The 19,529-nt window shown below is 38.4% G+C and overlaps 1 protein-coding gene across 1 annotated transcript in view; it reads right to left on the bottom strand.

The window, feature by feature from the left end:
• Nucleotides 1–19,529, bottom strand: part of vav2 (vav 2 guanine nucleotide exchange factor) — a 581,772-nt gene that overhangs the window by 64,015 nt on the left and 498,228 nt on the right. The window contains exons 11-15 of the mRNA XM_055153246.1: nucleotides 10,129–10,197; nucleotides 9,854–9,940; nucleotides 2,816–2,901; nucleotides 2,598–2,730; nucleotides 743–757 (exon numbers count right to left, since the gene is read on the bottom strand). Of these exons, the coding sequence (XP_055009221.1) occupies nucleotides 743–757; nucleotides 2,598–2,730; nucleotides 2,816–2,901; nucleotides 9,854–9,940; nucleotides 10,129–10,197 (390 nt within the window). The remainder of the gene's footprint in view (nucleotides 1–742; nucleotides 758–2,597; nucleotides 2,731–2,815; nucleotides 2,902–9,853; nucleotides 9,941–10,128; nucleotides 10,198–19,529) is intronic.

Here is a 19,529-nt window from a genome sequence, read left to right as displayed (position 1 = left end):
GTTGTTTTCTTGACAAAAACAGACCTAAAGTTTTGTTTTCTTTCATTCACACATTTTTAACACACAAATCTTCCATATTTTCTTTCTTGAGTTCTTCTCTCAAACAGAAAACAATTCCATCTTGTGATGCCATGTGGTGATACAGGAAGTGCTCCACTGTGTTTTTAAACTCCATCAGTTTTTCTTGTTGTACAGTGGGTGAGCTCACTTTGGGACCTGGCAACCATTTTGTATACTGTGGTCCAAAGCAAGAAAAATTTTCTGACAAAGGCTTTTTGATGAAACATAACAATAAATATTTTTTTTAAAAAGCTTTAGAACATTGGCCATCTAAGAGTGAGTGTGATTTAACTTGCTGTTCCTTGCATTTGCACTTCTACAAGAACTTTGGTGTGCGTTTTCTGTTTCATTTGAAGCTATCGTTTCATGACATCACAAGGTGGAACGGACCATTTGGAGCATTGGAGATGTAGACATACTAATAACACAGGATTACTCAAACATGTGAATGAAGCAAAACTCAACTCCAGGTCTGTTTTTGATGAGGTAACTACATTCTAACACGGCTTAAAGCTCACAAGTGTCAATTTCACGTAATACTTCACCAAAGATATTAAACCTCACATCTAGACACCTTCACCACCAATCACATGCACGACTCATTCCACACACCCACACAGAAGCCAATCCCACTGCACCACTATGAGAAAATGGTCCAAATAAAGAGTTGACTGGATCTTACCATTTTTCCACTCGACTGGTTTGGCATGCAAAAAGAAAGACACCAGAGGACAGCCGGTTACACATGCAGCATGGGCCCCGACATGCACAATCAGAACACAGAGCCATGGGACGAGTCAGCAGCCCCAAAAGGACTTCAGGACAATCATATGGACGTCCAAGCATGAGTGGACACAATGCGCTTTTACATATTTATGATCCGGTGATTTCGTAAGAACGGATGCGTATTGTTAGCCTCATGTAAGAATTGTAGATTTTTTTTTCTTTCTACAGCTGCCCTTGCTGTAGGTTCAGGGAGTAAAGTGTCTTGCCAAGGGATACGAACATAGTGTGCATGAGTGGCAATAGAACCAGGTATCTTTCAGCTCAAAAGTCAATAATTAAAAACGCTATGTCAAATCTTTGAAGATACCTCAACTGAAACCAAAAAATGTGGATTTTTCTGAGAATGGAACTCAACAGTAACACTTCAAGAGTACTGGAAAAGTGAAAAAAAAAAAAAAAAAACAGAAATACGGCGTAGACTTTTTCAGCTATGTGGCAACTTTAGGCTTTGTTTTTGGTACTAAAATTAACTGTGCCATGGATACTAGTTACCACATGGCTAAATAAAAGCTGATTAACTCCCACAGATGAATACTGTATTTGTGTCCTTGGGCAAGACACTTAACCTACCTCGCCCCCAGTGTCTGCATACACTGGTGTATGAATATGTGTGTGAATGGGTGAGTATTGCAAAGCGGTTTGAGTGCCTTGAAGGTGGAAAAGCGCTGTATAAAAATGCGTCCAAAATTTGACCATTTAGTTAGCTCATGACTGATTGATGATTATCGTCTGACTTGCATTTAAAGGAACAGTCTGGAAATTTAGACATAGAGCCTCATGTCCTAGTGAGCCAGAATGTTGGAGATGTGTGGAGACACTTTTTTAAATATTCCATCCAGTCCTTGTATTTGCAGAGGTCACTGGTGCTAGGCTAGCGCATGTCAATGGCCATAGTTAGCCTGATGCTAAAAACAGTCTTACCCACTCCATAAAACACCCAAAACAAATCTATTATTACACCAGACTGTCCATGTAAATGTCTGTGTCAATAGAATAATTTTAGAAGTAAAACCAACCTTGCATTTAAAGGATTTATGTCTGAGTAGCAGCAGCAAGTTGTACTTTCTGTAAAGGAAAGAAAATTCTGCTGCTGCTGAGAAAACAGTCCCTCAACATGAGACGATTCATGAGATGCAAGGTTAATTTTATTTCAAACATTATTCTATCAACACAGACATTTACATCAACAGTCTGACATAATAATAGTTTTGCTTCAGGTGTTTTATGGAGTGGGTCAGACTGTTTTTAGTGGCAGGATAACTATGGCCATTGACATGCACTAGCCTAGCACCAGCGACCTCTGCAAATACAAGGACTGGATGGAATATTTAAAACAGTGTCTCCACACGTCTCCAACACTCTGGCTCACTAGGAAATGAGGTCCTATGTCCAAAATTTCTGACTGTCCCTTTAAACTCTTCATCATTATTTTAGAATTTTTTGGAAAAAGTGGATGGAGAGGGCTTCAAATTGGTTCGAACTTTTGAGGTACATTTACATTTATATTTCAATGTTTTGAACAGTCGCGCAATATCACATTGAAACTGGCCATGTCATTTTCTTGCGTGTATTAAGGAATACATGAACGCAAAGATTTATTCCATTCAGAAAAATAATTTGTCAAAATAAAACTACAAATGAAATAAAAAATGGCTTGCTATGAGGCTAACAATACGCCACATACTCACAGTTTTACACAGTGATCCGGTCGGAGTACGTGTTACGGAAGAAGAAAGCCTGTTCTTTCTTACCTTCTTCATGTCGCGATTGTTCATTGGATCGTCGGACATTTTGTACGACTGCAGCTCGATGATTTCTTTGAGTTCGTAGCTGTAGCCTTTCCGTTTGCACACGATCACCACTTTGTCGAACAGGAAAATATACCTACAAAGACAAAAACAGTATCATATTTTACTAATGTGATTACTAGGATGTTAATATCGTAGAAGTTGTAAAAAGTGTAACTGACCGGTCTTGCTTGGTCCGGTTGACGATGGAACAGACTTTGAGCTCTCCGTCGATCTTTGGGCGACCGTACTCCTCCAGTTTCACCTGCTGCTTAGGACAGACACAGAACGTATTCTAAAAAATGGCGAAATCCGCAAAGAAATCTGCTTTAGTTTTACAATTATTATATCTGTTTTAAGGCCGTAAAACCCCTCATCACCCACTTTATACACTTTTCTCAGACAGGACAGTTACAACCCTTTTTGCATCCTTCTTAAAACTTATTGCTGCTGTCGTCCTTATGTTATTTTCCTCCTTCTTTAAGTAACAAACCGAAGATTAATTTATTCCGTAATGCACTACAGCTGTGTAACTTCTACCTTCCTTCAGCATGTCCAGAAGAACATTTTCTGTGATGGTTTGCATCTTCCTCTGCCTTTTGTGTGCGACCACAGGAGCCTTTGTCAATGCAGAACATTTCGTCGACATTGTGCGTTTTGTCGGGGTGAAAACTTGCAAACATACAGCTCTTCAGAATCACACTGCTAGCGCTCGAACCTTTATGTATACTGAACACATTCTGTACTGTACAGGAGACATGGCACGGAGGAGTTTGATTGACAATGGTCTACAGCCAATCAGGACGCAGGGGGAAGAACACAATGCGCGTAAAAGCATGCAAAATTGCACTAAAAAGGTGAACCGCCTTATAGTGAGGGACGATTGTACTTTAATGATCAAACAAGAAGTAAAGCAATGAACTTTTTGCTCACTGAAAGATGTAGCAATGACCAAGTTTATAAACAAGCTCTCCTGGAAGTTCCATTTGGCTGCTTGTCGCAAAAAAATTGTTCCAATAAAGAGCAAGAGAACAGCAAGCAAACTACTTTTTCTTTTTCATTCTAGCAGAACGGTTCAGTGCCAACCTCAATAGATATTGTTGCACCATCAAGTTTGTTCAATATTTAATTTGTTTTATATTTACAAGCTGCCCTATTGATCAAAATTGAAAATAAGTTCACCAACTTCAAAATTGTAGAACATAAGTCTCCTTTTCATTACAACATTTTCATCTTATGATTCTACGTGTAGTGAGCTGTAATTTCTTATAAAAACATGATTAGTACAAGTACAACTCTGAGACAATGATTTTAACATGGTTCAAAGATCCTAAGCTCACATCAGTTTGTAGGATATGAAAAAAAGATCTGAAACTGCCTATTGTTGTAAAGAAATTTTCCTGTCTTGAAATCACTTTGAAGCTCTATCTTTTGACCACTTGTCTAACTTTATTAGTGAAATACAAAGAGAAAGTTAAAGAATGCTAGGCTGTTTCTCCATCTTATCATACAACTTCAACTACTTTTTCTTTCCAAGTGAGAAGAACCTAACACAGAGGTACTTGATTTTCAAACCACAAAAGAAGAATGTATAAATCCACACCTTGTTCCAAGTTCCCAGTTGGCCTATTACAAGTATGTATATGGTTGAATGTATTTGTCCACTAGGAGAGCTTTAGAACAGATGGAGAAGTGAAGCAGAGTGGACCACCAGCTTTGCTCTCAAGGCATGACATAGTGACTAATATGGCTCTTTCGTGTGTGGTATCTTTTATAATCTGAAGACGACAATATGCATCATCTGACTTCTGCCACAACGATCTTGCGAAATATACTTTTTTTCACGTTATTCTGGAAGTTACTGTGGACGCCGCCATTCTTTTTCGGGTGGTATTATTTTGTATGGGGCTGCCAATTTTGGTACCATTTAGTGCCTCCGCTCATTTCTCTCTCCAGTGACAGGAATCAGAATACACTAGACAGTTTGCAAGAACCCCGTAAGTTGTAGACTACACACCAGCCAATCAGTGAAGAACTGTGAAGCCATGACTGGGTCCATTTTTGTGGTACACCACAACAGTAAACAAAGTGGTTGAGATGGATGTAGACAAAGTCATACATTCTGTGTTGGCAAAGATTCCCGAGATCGAGGATTTAAAGCCGGGACAAAGAGAATGTTTGGTGAATTTTTTCATGGGGAAAGACGTTTTTGCCTTTCTTTCGGAATTTGGGAAAAGATTAATATACCAGTTAGTGCCATTAGTGGTACATTACAAACGTCATGACCAAATAGCAGCAATTGGTTTAAATCAGGGGTGTCCAAACTTTTTTCATGAAGGGCCACATATCTAAACACAGACGAAGCAGAGGGCCGATCGAGGGCTGTAGACTGGAGCTCAATACAGTGAATAATTGAAATATGTGCATGTTTAACACGTTAGAATGAACCATCAGTCTTTATTCATGCTAAGATCCTTAAAACCACACACTAAATATGAAATATTAGCTTTATCCAGGTAGATTCTCAAAAAATTTGCAGTAAAAAAATATTTTTTAATTGATGCTAGGTAATTGGGCCAATTCACCTGGAAATCTGAGGGCTAAGAAAAATTTGTCTGAGGGCCGCATTTGGCCCCCGGGCCATAGTTTGGACATGCCTGGTTTAAATAAAGAAGTACCTGCCTACTGTCATGCGAACAAATCCTAATGCTGCGAGGTCAAACGGTTTCCACGAAATGAAACTGGCTGATGAATCAGGCTAAAACTTTACAGCTAATAAATTCAATTCAGACCATGAAGCCATTTTAAAGCCTCCAAAGAATCAGTGCAGTGTGGCTTGTTAGTGCACAGGAACACTGAACAATTTACACAAATGAACCGACTTTATGTCATATTCAAGATGCAAAACTTTTCCAGAATTCTCCATTGACATGAACAGGTTTAGGAGCATTTAGAGACAAAAGTAGGCAGGGTTGAAAAAGGTCAATAGGGCAAATACAAGTTGTCATAATTTATTAGATCAATGTTGGGAATTTCAGCTTTAACACTCATCATCAAAAGCACCTATACAAATCTTTCATACCACATACATCCACCGAACCACAATGCTACACTTTTTCTTATCGCACGTCCATTCTTGTGACTAATATCACGGCAACGGTTGGCACGTTCTGCTTCCACTCTGTCCTAAACGTACCCAAACACCTGACACCGTTGTCGTCTACGGGCTTTCTAATGGGCCGGATTACAATGACAGAGGTTTTCCAATGTCTGTATGCACTGATAGAATGTGTGGAATACAGATGAGTGCGTTTGGCAGCTGACAGCCCCAGAACTAATGAAGGACCATCGCAGGCAGAGAAATAAAGAGCCAGGACTTAACCATGTGGAGCACGTCCAGAGGAGCTGTGAGGTGTCATGGTTCCAATGACTCCTCCATTACTCACCGCGAGATGCCTGGCAGGGCTTTGTCTTCAATAAACCGCAATTTTTTATTTTCGTTTTTTTTTTATTATTGGGACAGATAATAAGTCTTTACCAGAGCTATCGGTCACGTTTATGGCTTCTAAGGGTTTGCGAGGAGGGAGTAAAGATGCTGGAGTTATTCTTCGAGTGTCGTCAAGTGACAAAAGAGGCAAGTTTAGAATTTCATTGCATGTTTACAGACGTGTGATTTATACAGGGCGTGGTTGGGTAGGCTCATATCTGTTGAAGATGAATGCTACAATATCTCGCAAATGATACGCACCGCAATCGTAACTAATCAGACTTGTAAACGCCAAAATCATTACAGACTTATTATGTGTGTTCAATAGCTCTGAACACAGCCTGGTGCTAATACAAACGTTATATCCTGTTGGTTTTAATGAGGCAGCAAAAATTTTAATGACATATTTTGCATTTTGACGCCAAGGAAACAGCATACCAATGATTCAAAGTATAGTTCGAAAGTATAATTGCACTGTCAAGCCTGCAGTTTTTTAATGACATGGCTGTTTTTGATGCTAATAGCTATGGCTTCCCTAAGAGCCATCTCAGATTTGGCTGAAAAAAAATTCTAAAAAAAGTCTAAAATTATCCAAATGAAAGAATCTCAATCTCAATCTTCCGTTGAAATTTTGGGGCCATGCTCACTTTTTCTGAAGCCTTAATTTATAAGCATGTTTGAGAGACCGCAACTTCATAAAAAAAAAGAGAGCTAGGAAGCTGAACATTTGTATTATTGTGGATTCTTGGTCATAGATTCTGAATCTGTTGTCAAATATTGGTTATCTTTATAAAGGGGGACGCTGTGGGCCCCCACAATCTCAAATTTGGTTGGCGTCCAATTTTTTTTTCAATTTTTGAGGTCCACAAGTTAATGTTTGGTAAAGAGACATTGTTGTTCATGTGTGCTTGGTGTTTTTTCTATTTTATGATGTCTGCAGGCTAACGATATCTCTCCCATTGAAAATCCATGGGAGTTAATATGGAACGGTAACAGCTTTTTGAATGAGGATATTTTGTACAGACACTGGAGGGATCTTTTCTACTCAGGGATTTTAGTTGAAGTTTGCCTTTTGACAAATGCTATGTGAAATTATGCAAGCCCACTGTGTAATATGTCACTTTTTGGTTTGGGGGTCCATCACCTGCTTGGTTCTATGGATATGTCATTGGTATGTTCCACAGAATGACATTAAACAGCTCTACCTTATGTTTATTCAATTACAGGTGGTTTAATAACTCACAAATACCGAGAAAAACTGCTATTCTGACTGTGAGCAGTGTCAACTCTCAGCAACATCAAGCAATAACATCTCCATTAAGAAAAGCTTTTGACAGACCCTCCCCTATGAGCCATCTCAGATTTGGCTGAAAAAAAAAAAATCTAAAAAAATTCTAAAATTACCAAATGAAAGAATCTCAAATTTTAGCTCAAGTGTCATTCCTGAGTTATGGCCCGTTGAAATTTTGGGGCCATGCTCACTTTTTCTGAACCCTTAATTTATAAGCATGTTTGAGAAACCATAACTTCATATAAAATAGAGCTAGGAAGCTGAACATTTGTATTATTGTGGATTCTTGGTCATATTATTACATTTATTAAGGGGGACAATGTGGGCCCCCAAAATATCAAATTTGGTTGCCGCTCATTTATTAATTTATTTATTTATTTTCAATTTTTGAGGTCCACAAGTTAATGTTTGGTAAAGAGACATGTTGTTCATGTGTGGTCGGTGTTTTTTCCTATATTATGATGTCTGCAGGCTAACGATATCTCTCCTATTGAAAATGCATGGGACTTAATATGGAACGGTAAGAGCTTTTTGAATGAGGACATTTTGTACAGACTCTAGAGGGGTCTTTTATACTCAGGGATTTTAACTGAGGTTTGCCTTTTGACAAATGCTATATGATATTATGCAAGCCCACTGTGTAATATGTAACTTTTTGGTTTGGGGGTCCATCATCTGCTTGTTTCAATGGATATGCCATTGGTATGTTCCACAGTATGACATTAAACAGCTCTACCTTACGTTTATTCAATTACAGGTGGTTTTATAACTCACAAATACCTAAAAAAAAAAAAAATGCTATTCTGACTGTGAGCGGGGTCGACTCTCAGTAACATTAAGCAATAACATCTCCATTAAGAAAAGTATTTGACAGACCTTCCACTAGAAAAGACATGTAATGCATCATTTTAAAAGAGGCATTAAGCTTAACCAGTAAGTGCACGATATCAAGTGTGACTTAAATCCATGACCTTCTGATTACAAAGCTTTTAAACAGATGACATTGAATTTAAAAAAAAACAGTGACATCTGAACTGCTTTCCTTATCAGCAGAGTATTTTGTATATATTGTATTACTGCCTCTCTATTACTGATTGATAGATTGATATCAGTCTGCTAACTATGCCCTCTGTTGTGCTCGAGTGTGACCAAACATGATCATGCAATCATAAAAAAAACCAAAAAAAAATCCGTGATGCATGTGAAAGAGCTCATTGGTCACCATCATTTACGAACAAAATCACTTTTCTCTCACTTCAGATTAAGTTCAGTGCGTCACCCATTGATTCTGCACAAATCCGCCATGTTTTTCAGTCCCTTGTCATACTTATTCTTTCTTTCTTTTTTCCTTGTAAGTAGCTATATTTGTTTTGACACGAGCAGACCATGCATGTCTTCGATTTGCTAATCCACCTCTCAATCTTGGAGGTTTACCAGGCACCAGACTCACATCTCTGTAAAGTATCGAAGAATATTCTGGATTCCAGGCAAATTTCAAGAACTAAATGACGCAACTTGATGCCTGCTATAAATGGCTCACATTAGGCTATTTTCTGGTCTATGTTATAAAGTTGTTTCCTCATCACAAACATACCTGGAGTTGTGTTTCGTTTCATTCACACATGTTTAACATGAACCCTGCATATTTAGGCTGAGTTCTTCTCTCAAACAGAAAACACATACAGGAAGTGTACTGTGTTTTTAAACTTTGAAAACCTTCACGAGAATCATTTGGATAATTTCAACCTGGAATTGCCCATTTCTACTAGCCTGATCCATCAGCCGGTTTCACTTCATGGAAACTGTCTGACCTCGCAGCATTAGGATTCGTTCTCTCAACAGTAAGCGGGTTTGTTTTTTTTATTTAACTAATCACTGCTATTTGGTCGTGACGTATGTAATGCACCAAATCCGGTAAGAAAAGGGGCTATAACGTCTGTCCCCTTGATAAAATTCACCAAACATTCTCTCTGTTTCGGCTTTAAATCCTCAATCTCGGGAATTATTGCCAACACAGAATGTCTGGCTTCGTCTACATCCATCTTGACTGTTTTGTTTACTGTTGTGCTGTACCACAAAAGACCCAGACAGACGCCTGAGTTTGACGTCATGGCTTCGCAGTTCTTTGTTGATTGGCCGGTGCGAGATCTACAACATCCAGGGTTCTTGCAAACCATCTAGTGTACTCTGATTCCTGACCTAGTCTCTTGAGAGAAATGAAATTGAGTGAAGGCACTAGGTGGTTCCAGCTTGGCTACATTTCTACTGAACAGAAAGCAAACTAACTAAACTACTACTTCATGAAATCACAAGGTGGAAAAGGGGATTTTGAGCCTTGGAGATGTAGACAGATTAATAATAAAGGGTTATTCAAACATGTGAATAAAACAAAGCACAACTTCATTACATTATTTTTAATCAAACTTGTCATCATCTTCTTACCAGGTTTTCTATGGAGCTCTGGAACTCACTAATCTTCTTGAGCGTCTCATTGTCTCGCTTGACTTCGTTGATGTACATAGCCAGGTCCTAAAAGAGACAGCCAGCGTTTCAAAGTTTGGACATAAATCATTTTGACACATGTCTCCTCACGCTACATTTACCATTCTGCGTACAACTGTAGCCCTGTGAAGGCTTTAGCAGTGTTTTGGGGACCCGGGGCCATGGGGAGTTATTATATAAACGTTTTAAATATGGAGGGTGAGGGAGGGTCTGACCTGCATGGCCTCCAGTGCTTCCTTCAGCTGCTGTCTCTCCGGCCGATCCGTGGAGTGACTCAGAAGTTCCTGGGAACAGAGAATACTGTAAGAATACTGCAATACTAAATACATATACAATAAAATACAACACAATACATAGACTAAATACAATAATAAAGATGCAAATGTGTTATGCGTTAAAGAAGGGCATTATACTTCTATGGGGATTTAACTGCTAAAACATAACATACTTAGATCATCAATTTACCTTTTATGGATTTGCTCTCTACGCTAAGTCACTGCCCCTTCAGAGCGCCATCACAACACAACCCACTAATGAAACTACTGCACATCGCATCAGGTTTGTGAAGTTATAGTGTGTTGTTTTGCATCACGTTTTTGTATATTAATGGAGAATTGTCCCACGACCCGCCCCGGATAAGCGGAAGAACATGAATGGATGTAAGACGTATTCGCCTCACTAACGTTCATTTTTGCATCATAACTTATTTTATCACACGGCGATAAACTATTTGAGTGCACTGACAATATCACGAGCTAGTGTAACAACGTGTGAACCCTAGATCCATGTGTAACTGCACAGACAGCACAGTCCATTTCACCGCTCCTCCGCTCTGGGTAAACAGGCCTATGGGACTGAGGCTATGTGTACAACAAATACAACTGATGACCGTGGATAATGCATACAGTCTATTTAATAAAAATATGAATGTGATTTAATTTAATTGAATTTGAAGATGTCTTTTCTCATAAGTAAATTGAACATATTCTTCAATGTTATTCAAGACATTTGGTAATGAATTTGGTCATTTGAAGAGCAAACTATGAGCGGCATGTAGTACTTTCATACTTTCTTTTAAGTAGGATATTACGTGCAAATGAAAATTGTGCTTTTAAAGTTTAAAAGTCTTATCTTGACTCTTGCGAACTTTACATACCTGAAGTTCTGTTTTGTTTCATTCCCACATGTTTGAGTAATCCTACATTATTATTCTGTTTATATTGCCACCAGTAGTTTTCATGTTAACAGCTCCTTTTACCTTTAGTTCAGTAGAGATTCCAGGGCTGAAATCATCCAAATGATTCTAGTGAAGGTGTTAGATGTTTAAAAACACAGTGGAGCCCTTCATTTAATGTACCATATTTTTCGGATTACAAGTCGCTTTGGAGTATAAGTTGCACCAGCCAAAAAATGCGTAATGAAGAAAAAAAATGCTGCACTATAAGTCGCACATTTTGGGGGAAACGTATTTTATAAAATCAGAGACCAGGAACCGACATTTCATCTTGAAAGACAAGTTATAGTAAAAACAATAGAACAGAGAACAACAGACTGTTGAGGTCACATATGAACAAGTTTACAGACAACACTTTCTGCACTCAGGCTGAGCACATCTGCTGTGTTGCCAAATCATAAACCATATATATGAATGGACAATGTGCCAAACAAAGAATCCATCCATATATTAGCCGCATCGTTTTATTAACCGCAGGGTTCAAAGTGTGAGAAAAAATTAGAGGCTTATAGTCCGGAAATTATGGTACACTTTCTTTAAAACTTTTCAATCATTTCTTGCTGTCATCACAAACCTTTTTCCAATATATTAAAAAATAAAATAAAATAGACCACATTATAAGCATCAATATTTCCTATCCAGTTGTAAATCTATTAGTTTTTTTGTTTTGTTTTACTGAATCATGCTTAAATTCATAAATATTTAAAGCTAAGACATTGGACAGGAGTTGGGTGGATGTGACAACATGTTCCACCACAAACTGATGTCATCTTCATTAAAAATAATAATAATTGGGTAGTTTTTTACATGAATTAATTTGAATTTTAATCGGTTGTTTATTTTATATTTTACAAATTTAATAAAAGTGACTGACAGCTTTGAGACACCGTGAGCAAGATAGCGTGCTACTGCGCGCTGAGCCAAAATGTGTTCATATCATGGGACATATTTATGCAAGGAAATAATGTGGAATCCGCATTAATAAAAACAATGTCTCTCTCATAACGGCGTTTGCGGTGAGTCAGCATAGATCTTGCTTATTGCGTGACTCTTTCGACTAAATATGCATGAGAATATAGGGCCCACTCGCATACATTACTCAGACGCTGTTTATGCTGATTATGGACGTGTCACTGATGCGAGGAATACGTCGCATTACATCAGCATACGTTCAAATTACAGACCACAGTGAGACGGAGATTTCTATGCGCCCGGGAGGTAAAACATGTAAACACTGCAATGAGACAGTATATGTTTACGTTATGAGGTCTGTAAGGGCGCGCGTGTATTTGAAAGGGTCAAAATTTACCAAAAAGACAATAATTTTTCCTTGTCCTAGAGGTTCCTGTTGTATAAATACCACAGCGGCAGAATTAACAACCTTAAACATATCTAAATCCAAAGACGAGAGAGATGAGAAGATGACATCACCAGGCCAAGTTATAGGCTAGATCTGTGGAAAGGCAACCCCAATTACAGTAAGAATCCATGTTTCACGACAGATCTTTGAGCTATAAAAACATATACAAACCCTCCGTCCAAAAAAAGTTACTTAGTGTGAATTTATGCTGCTCCTGATTGAAATTGCATTTAGATTTTTATTATTATTAGCAGAAGAAATTAGGTTGAGGTCTAGGTCCAGGATGATGCTATAATATAATTTTTTAAAAGTCTCCATGGAAACAAGCAGGCCCTTCTCCAGTCCAAACAAGACTTAAGTTTGTGGAGATCCAAGGATGTTTTTACGTGCAATGAATACAACCAAAATGATGAAAAATTCCACAGTGGGGCTTTAAGGATCCTATAATACACAAATGTTGTGTTTTGTTTAATTCACACATGTTTTAGTAATTCTTTATTAAGGCACGCACACACACACTACAGGATTTTTTGGTCTTAAACGATTTTTAAATGTGCGAAAAAACGTGCACACAACAGACACGAGGAGAATCTTAGGAGATTTTAAATCTCCGATCGTGAAGACTGCTGCATATTTGGCTGGATATGTCTGGTTGTATACCACAGGCCTAAAAGTTGTGAGTGCACATTGCATCAGCTGTTTCCTCTCTACCGTAAAACCATTCGCATTGAGACTCGTAAACTTGTCAAGTGAAAATTTACTCAAATCATGATCAAACTTTCTTTCATCTTGGCTAGATTTTGTTTTGTGGTAAGACGATCCAAACAAAATCTCTTGCGACCCACCTGAGGATCACGAACCAGTCTTTGGGGAACAATGCATTAGAGCATGGAAACCTGACCGAAGTTCCGACAAGTTGGGACAAATATTTAAACCTTATATTCGGGCTTGGATCGGACTCGGACACAGTAAAATGACTCGCTTTGAGACTCTTTAACTGTTCAAAGGATCAGAACATTGTACTTCTAGTTTAAATGCGAGACAAAACTGTTATTATTTGTAAAATGTGGTGCAATACTTCAGATAAATGTTTTTTAATGCACAGAAGGTTGTGAAAAAAATTTACAGGAAGTAAGAGTCACTATCGCCAATTTGTAGCTTCATCCCGACCTGAGCGCTCTGTGGATGTAAACAGACACACATGAGGAACTACTCTTGCCTTTTTACATTTAAAGAATGCCTCAAACTTGATTAATAGTGCTATAATAGTTTTGTGGACTGGGTGTCATTGTTTGTGGAGGACACATTCTATGGATAATATGAATGAAAATACTGCAGTTTAACTTTACAAATTTACAAGAGGTGAGTTAATTATTTTCGGTGTTTACTGAGTTTCTATCTTGCGTCTGTGTGTTCCTAACTCTGTTTGACAATGACACTCTGTTATTGTGTTATATTGATTACAATATGAAAGAGCAGCTCAGACACCACATATGAGATGCATTGTGACTTTAGAATCGCACAAAGTCGGGTCATGCCTCCCTGAATACGGGCAGAAGTAAATTGCAGTCTCATTTGGGCCAATTCTCCTGTAGTGTGTGTAGTTGCCTTTAGTCTGTCCACATGTCCAATGCACAAAATGCTCTGTTCCACTTTGTGATGCCATGAAGCAGTATTTTTCATATTAACAGCTACCTGAAGTTCAGTGGAGATTGGCAAACTATTCAAATGATTCTAATGAAGGTGTATAGAGTTTAAAAACACATTGGAGCATGTCCTGTATCACATCACAAGGTGGAACATTGCATTTTTAGTTTGAGAGAAGAACTCAGCCTAAATTTGCAGGGTTTGTGTGTTAAACATGTGAATGAAACAAAACACAAGTCCAGGTCTGTTTGTGATGAGGAAACAACATTATAACATAGATCTGAAAAGAGCGGAATATGGGCCCTCTAAGTAATGCAATTTTAATAATGTGCCAATACATAAATAATCCATGTGAGGAGCTTTTTCTGTCCATAACCATGTTTCTGTGTGTGTAATCCTAACACTGGTAAACACGACCAATCTATCAAATATTCAGCACCTGCCTGAGACTGCTGACATGTGACACTATGCAGCTGAGTCAACCCTCTGCTCCTCCAAAAGGTAAATAACACATGAACATGAGGTCTCCAGCTCAAATCTCCTCTTTACAGAGGTTTCAAAACATCACTTAAAAATAGATTTCACAAGGTCTGCTTCTGAATAACTGCACTCCCACATGTTAAACTCCCTGCACCTGATTTTCCCATCTGCAGTATATGAGCAAAATGACCCCAGTGCAGATGCATTCCAGAACTGCGTGTTAGCTTGCTCGTACCCTTTGCATAATGTGCCTATTGCATAAAGTACTTGTTACAATTTGAATACAAGTTTTTGGACTATACGTTGCACTTTTTTCATGGTTTGGGTGGTTTTGAGACTTATATATTAAAATTTTCACACTGACAGTGGCGAGAGGCTCTAGGCTTGTGTGTCAGTATCTACTACTTTTACTCCTGTACCACTGTCACTTCGCTCTACTGCGCATGTCTCCTGCAAAAAGACAACTGAACTGACTGAACACAAATGCCCCCAAAAAGAAAATCAGATTTTGCAGTTTACAAGCTGCAAGTAGTGAAGTATGCAGCCGAAAACAGTAATTGAGCACCAGAAAGAAAGTTTGGAGAGAGCCTGAAACTGAGGGACTGGCAGAAAGCGAGGATGGAGAACACAGCTTCATGGCAACCGGGAGTGTCACTGGATTCCTGAAGTCATTGAATGGATCGACAAAGCCTGGACTTCAGTGACAACTGAAACCATCCAGCTGGGATTCAGAAAGGCCAGAATAATTCTAACTGGAACTGATGCTGAGTCAGAGACAGCTACACAGAAGAGGAAGTGGCGCTCCGTTCACCTCCAGAGGTTGTGGAGTTGCTCAGAAGTGACACAGAAGATGAAGAACTGAATGGATTTAGTGATTTGGAGTGAGATGGAGAGTTTGGTAAACTTGTTCTGTTCTGTTGTTTATGCTATAGTTTATCTGAAGAGCTGTTCATGTAACGTTAACAGCCTTTTGTTCTTTGTTCTATTGTTACGACTATAACTTGTCTTTCAAGATGAAATGTCGGTTCCTGGTCTCTGATTTTATAAAATACATTTCCCCCAAAATGTGCGACTTATAGTACAGCGCGATTTATACATATATTTTTTTCTTCTTCATTACACATTTTTTGGCTGGTGCAACTTATACTCCAAAGTGACTTGTAATCCGAAAAATATGGTACATTAAATGAAGGGCTCCACTGTGTTTTTAAACATCAAACACCTTCACTAGAATCATTTGGATTATTTCAGCCCTGGAATTTCTACTGAACTAAAGGTAAAAGGAGCTGTTAGAATAATAATGCAGGATTACTCAAACATGTGTGAATGAAACAAAATGTAAAGTTCACAAGAGTCAAGATAAGACTTTTAAACTCTAAAAGCACAATATTCATTTGCATGTAATGTCCTACTTAAATGAAAGTATGAAAGTACTACATGCCGCTCATAGTTTGCTCTTCAAATGACCAAATTCATTACCAAATGTCTTGAATAACATTGAAAAATATGTTCAGTTTACTTATGAGAAAAGACATCTCCAAATTCAATTAAATGAAATCACATTCATATTTTTATTAAATAGATTGTATGCATTATCCACGGTCATCAGTTGTATTTGTTGTGCACATAGCCTCAGTCCCATAGGCCTGTTTACCCGGAGCGGAGGAGCGGTGAAATGGACTGTGCTAATCGGGTTAGCTCATGCTTGATTGGGCAGCATTGGCTCAAACTCATGTCAGTGAATCAAGTCAGCGGGAGGTTTGAGGCGAAGAAACAAATCAACAATGTGTACAAAGATGCACCACCCAAATACAACAAGCTGAAATATTTAGGCTATGTTGTTTTTTACTTCAAGCTCGTCTTCGGAAAACCAGTGCGAGAGCTAAAGACCAAACCAAATCCAGGTCACCACCAGAAAGCAAACATGTCTAAAGGGCTCCGCTTCCTTTAGTTCACCATTTGGAGAGACTAGAAGTGAAATCTCCATGTTTCAGTCCCTTGCATGATCTAAAGAAGACACTCTAGGCCAGATCATGTACAAAACTCTGCGTGCAAACCATAGACTGTAAAGAAGTGGACTAAGGCAGTGTGATGTGACCCGTAACGTTCATCTCCAGTCAAATGAAGCTCAAAATGTGAACAGTTATGGAACGAATTCGGGGCCGAGGAATAGGAACTTATTCACGGATAAAATAGCAAATTAAAAACACCAGGATCATGCAGAGCGAGTTAATACGATAATTTTAACAGCAAAATTGCGTGGCTCACTGCAGCAGTTACAGAGAAAGGGGCGACGGTTTTTCAGTACAAAATGAATTGGAGCTGCAGTCGATGGAGCCAGAAGCGTGCCCATGCTCACTTTTTATTTTGAATGCAGCGGCTAGTGGGTTAGTGATGTCTATTTACATACAGTCTAGGGTCCAAACTTTTGACTTTTAATGTACATTAGATCAGTGTTTCCCAAACTTTTTTTCTAGGGACCCGTACTTTAAAAGTCACAAACCTTCGCGACCCAAGTCAATAAACATTATTCGTAAATCACTAAATAAAGGTGGATTTGAGCATTATTGAACATTCATGAGAATATTTTATTGTTGACTGAGTGATCGTGTCTCTGAACAATTAGTATTACTCAAGTTTTAAACAATAAAAAACAGTCATTCATTGAAGGAGCAATAAAAGGATCCATAAGTCGCCTATTTGGACATTAAATGTAGCCCATTTCTTTTTCTTTTCAGCATTCAATTGAAACAACAATACTGGAACAAAATAGTCACTCGCTCTCTCATGTGTCACAACTGTATATTGCAGACCTACACTGGAACAAAACAATATCTAGGTAAGTTAAAATGACTTAAATGAAGATCATTTTATTTGGTTTGAGTTGATTGAACTAGACAAGTAAAATGATCTACCAAGTGTTTTTTATTCATTTAAGCAACATAAGATTTTGTTTTGTTGTTTCTTAAGTGCAAAAAGTTGTTGTTTTCCACTTTTAAGTGCAGCAGATGTATTTTCATAGTTTAAGTACAAAAAGTCTTGTTCCACTGGCAGATCATTTTACTTGTCAAATGAAATTTGTTTCAAATCATGATAAAACTTTCTTAATTCAAGTAATCTTAACTTGACTAGATTTTGTTTTGATACAAAAAAAATATATAAATCTCTTGCAGCCCACCTGAGGGTCACGAACCCATCTTTGGGAAACAATGCATTAAATCATGGAAACCTGACCTAAGTCCGAACGGGACAAATATTTAGAACTTATATTCGGGCTCGGGTCGGACTTGGACACATCAGCGCGTCTTCTGTTTTCTGTCTACAGAAAAATGACTCGCTTTGAGACTTTTTAAGTGTTTAAAAAATCAGATTATTGCACTTCTAGTTTAGATACAAGTGAAAACTGTGTTATTGTTATTTGTGAAATGTACTGCAGAGCTTCGGATACATGATTTTTAAAGCGTAAAAAATTGGCGATAAAGTACAGAGTCAATATCGCTTATCTGCAGCTTCATCTCGATCCATGCGCTGTGTGGATGTAAACAGACACATGTGAGGAACTACTCTCGCCTTTAAAATAATACCTCAAACTGGATTAAAAGAGCCGTTTTGTGGACTGGAGTCATTATTTGCAGGACAATTTCTACGGATAATGTGGATGAGATGCAGCACTTTATTACTCACCTCTCGTAAAGTGGTAAATTTAAAGTCTTCTCATTATTTCTGCTACATCCCGAGTTTGTATTTTGCGTCTCTGTGTCCGTTAGAGGCCACACAAACAATATCATACGTGTGTCATTAGTAGGCCTGTGAAAATAGTGTGATTTTAATTGTGCCAAGTTTAGACGCAAATATCTTAATGCCTGTTGGGCTCGGATCGGATTCAGGTCGGGCTCAGACAGAAAAATTCAGCCCGATCCACACTCTTACGCACATCGCCTAGAGTACAATTTTGCGTAATGGGTCTGCTTTAAAGCTACCATCTGTGAGTTTATTTGTTTTTCTTACACCAGTAGCTGGCAGATGTGAAACCTGTTCCCCCCTGACATCACTTGGCCCCTCCCACCTCCCCTCACCTGGTCTTTAAGTCTGTCTAGTGTCGATCTGTCACACTAAAACAAGGGGTGGGTCAGCCAGTCGAATTACAGATGGTAGCTTTAAACCTGTGTAAAGCGTATTATGTCTCTTTTTAAAAACGTGTCACTAAACTAAACTGAAGTCCAAGATGTTGAATAGCATTAGCCCACACGTTACAATCACATGACACCGCGTTCCCTTCACACCCACACCGTAAACACACCATAATGGAGAGTCAATTAATCAGGAGAATATTACAGCGGTCACGTGGTTGTATATGTGAACAGAGGGAGCAGCGAGTGGGCTGGGGCATTTGCATATGTACAGGAAGGGCTTCGTTAGCTCTTTACGAATATGTGATTGAATACACGGCGTTAGTATTGGTACTTCTGAGGACAATGGGGAGTCAGTGGAGTTTCAAACGGACTAAAGGTAAAAAGTTCAACACAGCCAATATTGTGATGTCCAACAAGTGAAAGTACTGATTTGTTGTCATGAAACTGAAATACACATGCGTTAAAGGGCCCATATTACGCTGTTTTGTGGTCTATGTCATAATTTTCTCATCACAAACAGAACTGGAGTTGTGTTTTGTTTCACTCACATCTGCGTGAAGTTGGACCCCCATCAAACACAAAACTACACAAAAACTATGCCAATCGTTCGTGTTTCGTTTGTGCTGTTTTGTGCTGTAAAAAGTTTAGTCTGTGCTGCTTTAGTTTTTGAAATACTAACAATTTTTTACAAGTCAAATTGGGGTCAGTTAGTCCCCCCAGGAAGCTTCAAAATGTTCTAAAAATGGCCCAAAATGGTGTCAA

Source organism: Boleophthalmus pectinirostris, unplaced genomic scaffold, assembly GCF_026225935.1.
Source record: "Boleophthalmus pectinirostris isolate CB_2022bp ecotype Guang Dong unplaced genomic scaffold, ASM2622593v1 HiC_scaffold_18, whole genome shotgun sequence".
NCBI lineage: Eukaryota > Metazoa > Chordata > Actinopteri > Gobiiformes > Gobiidae > Boleophthalmus > Boleophthalmus pectinirostris.
Note: the sequence above shows the minus strand (reverse complement) of the source record. Positions and strands in the feature narration are given on the sequence as shown.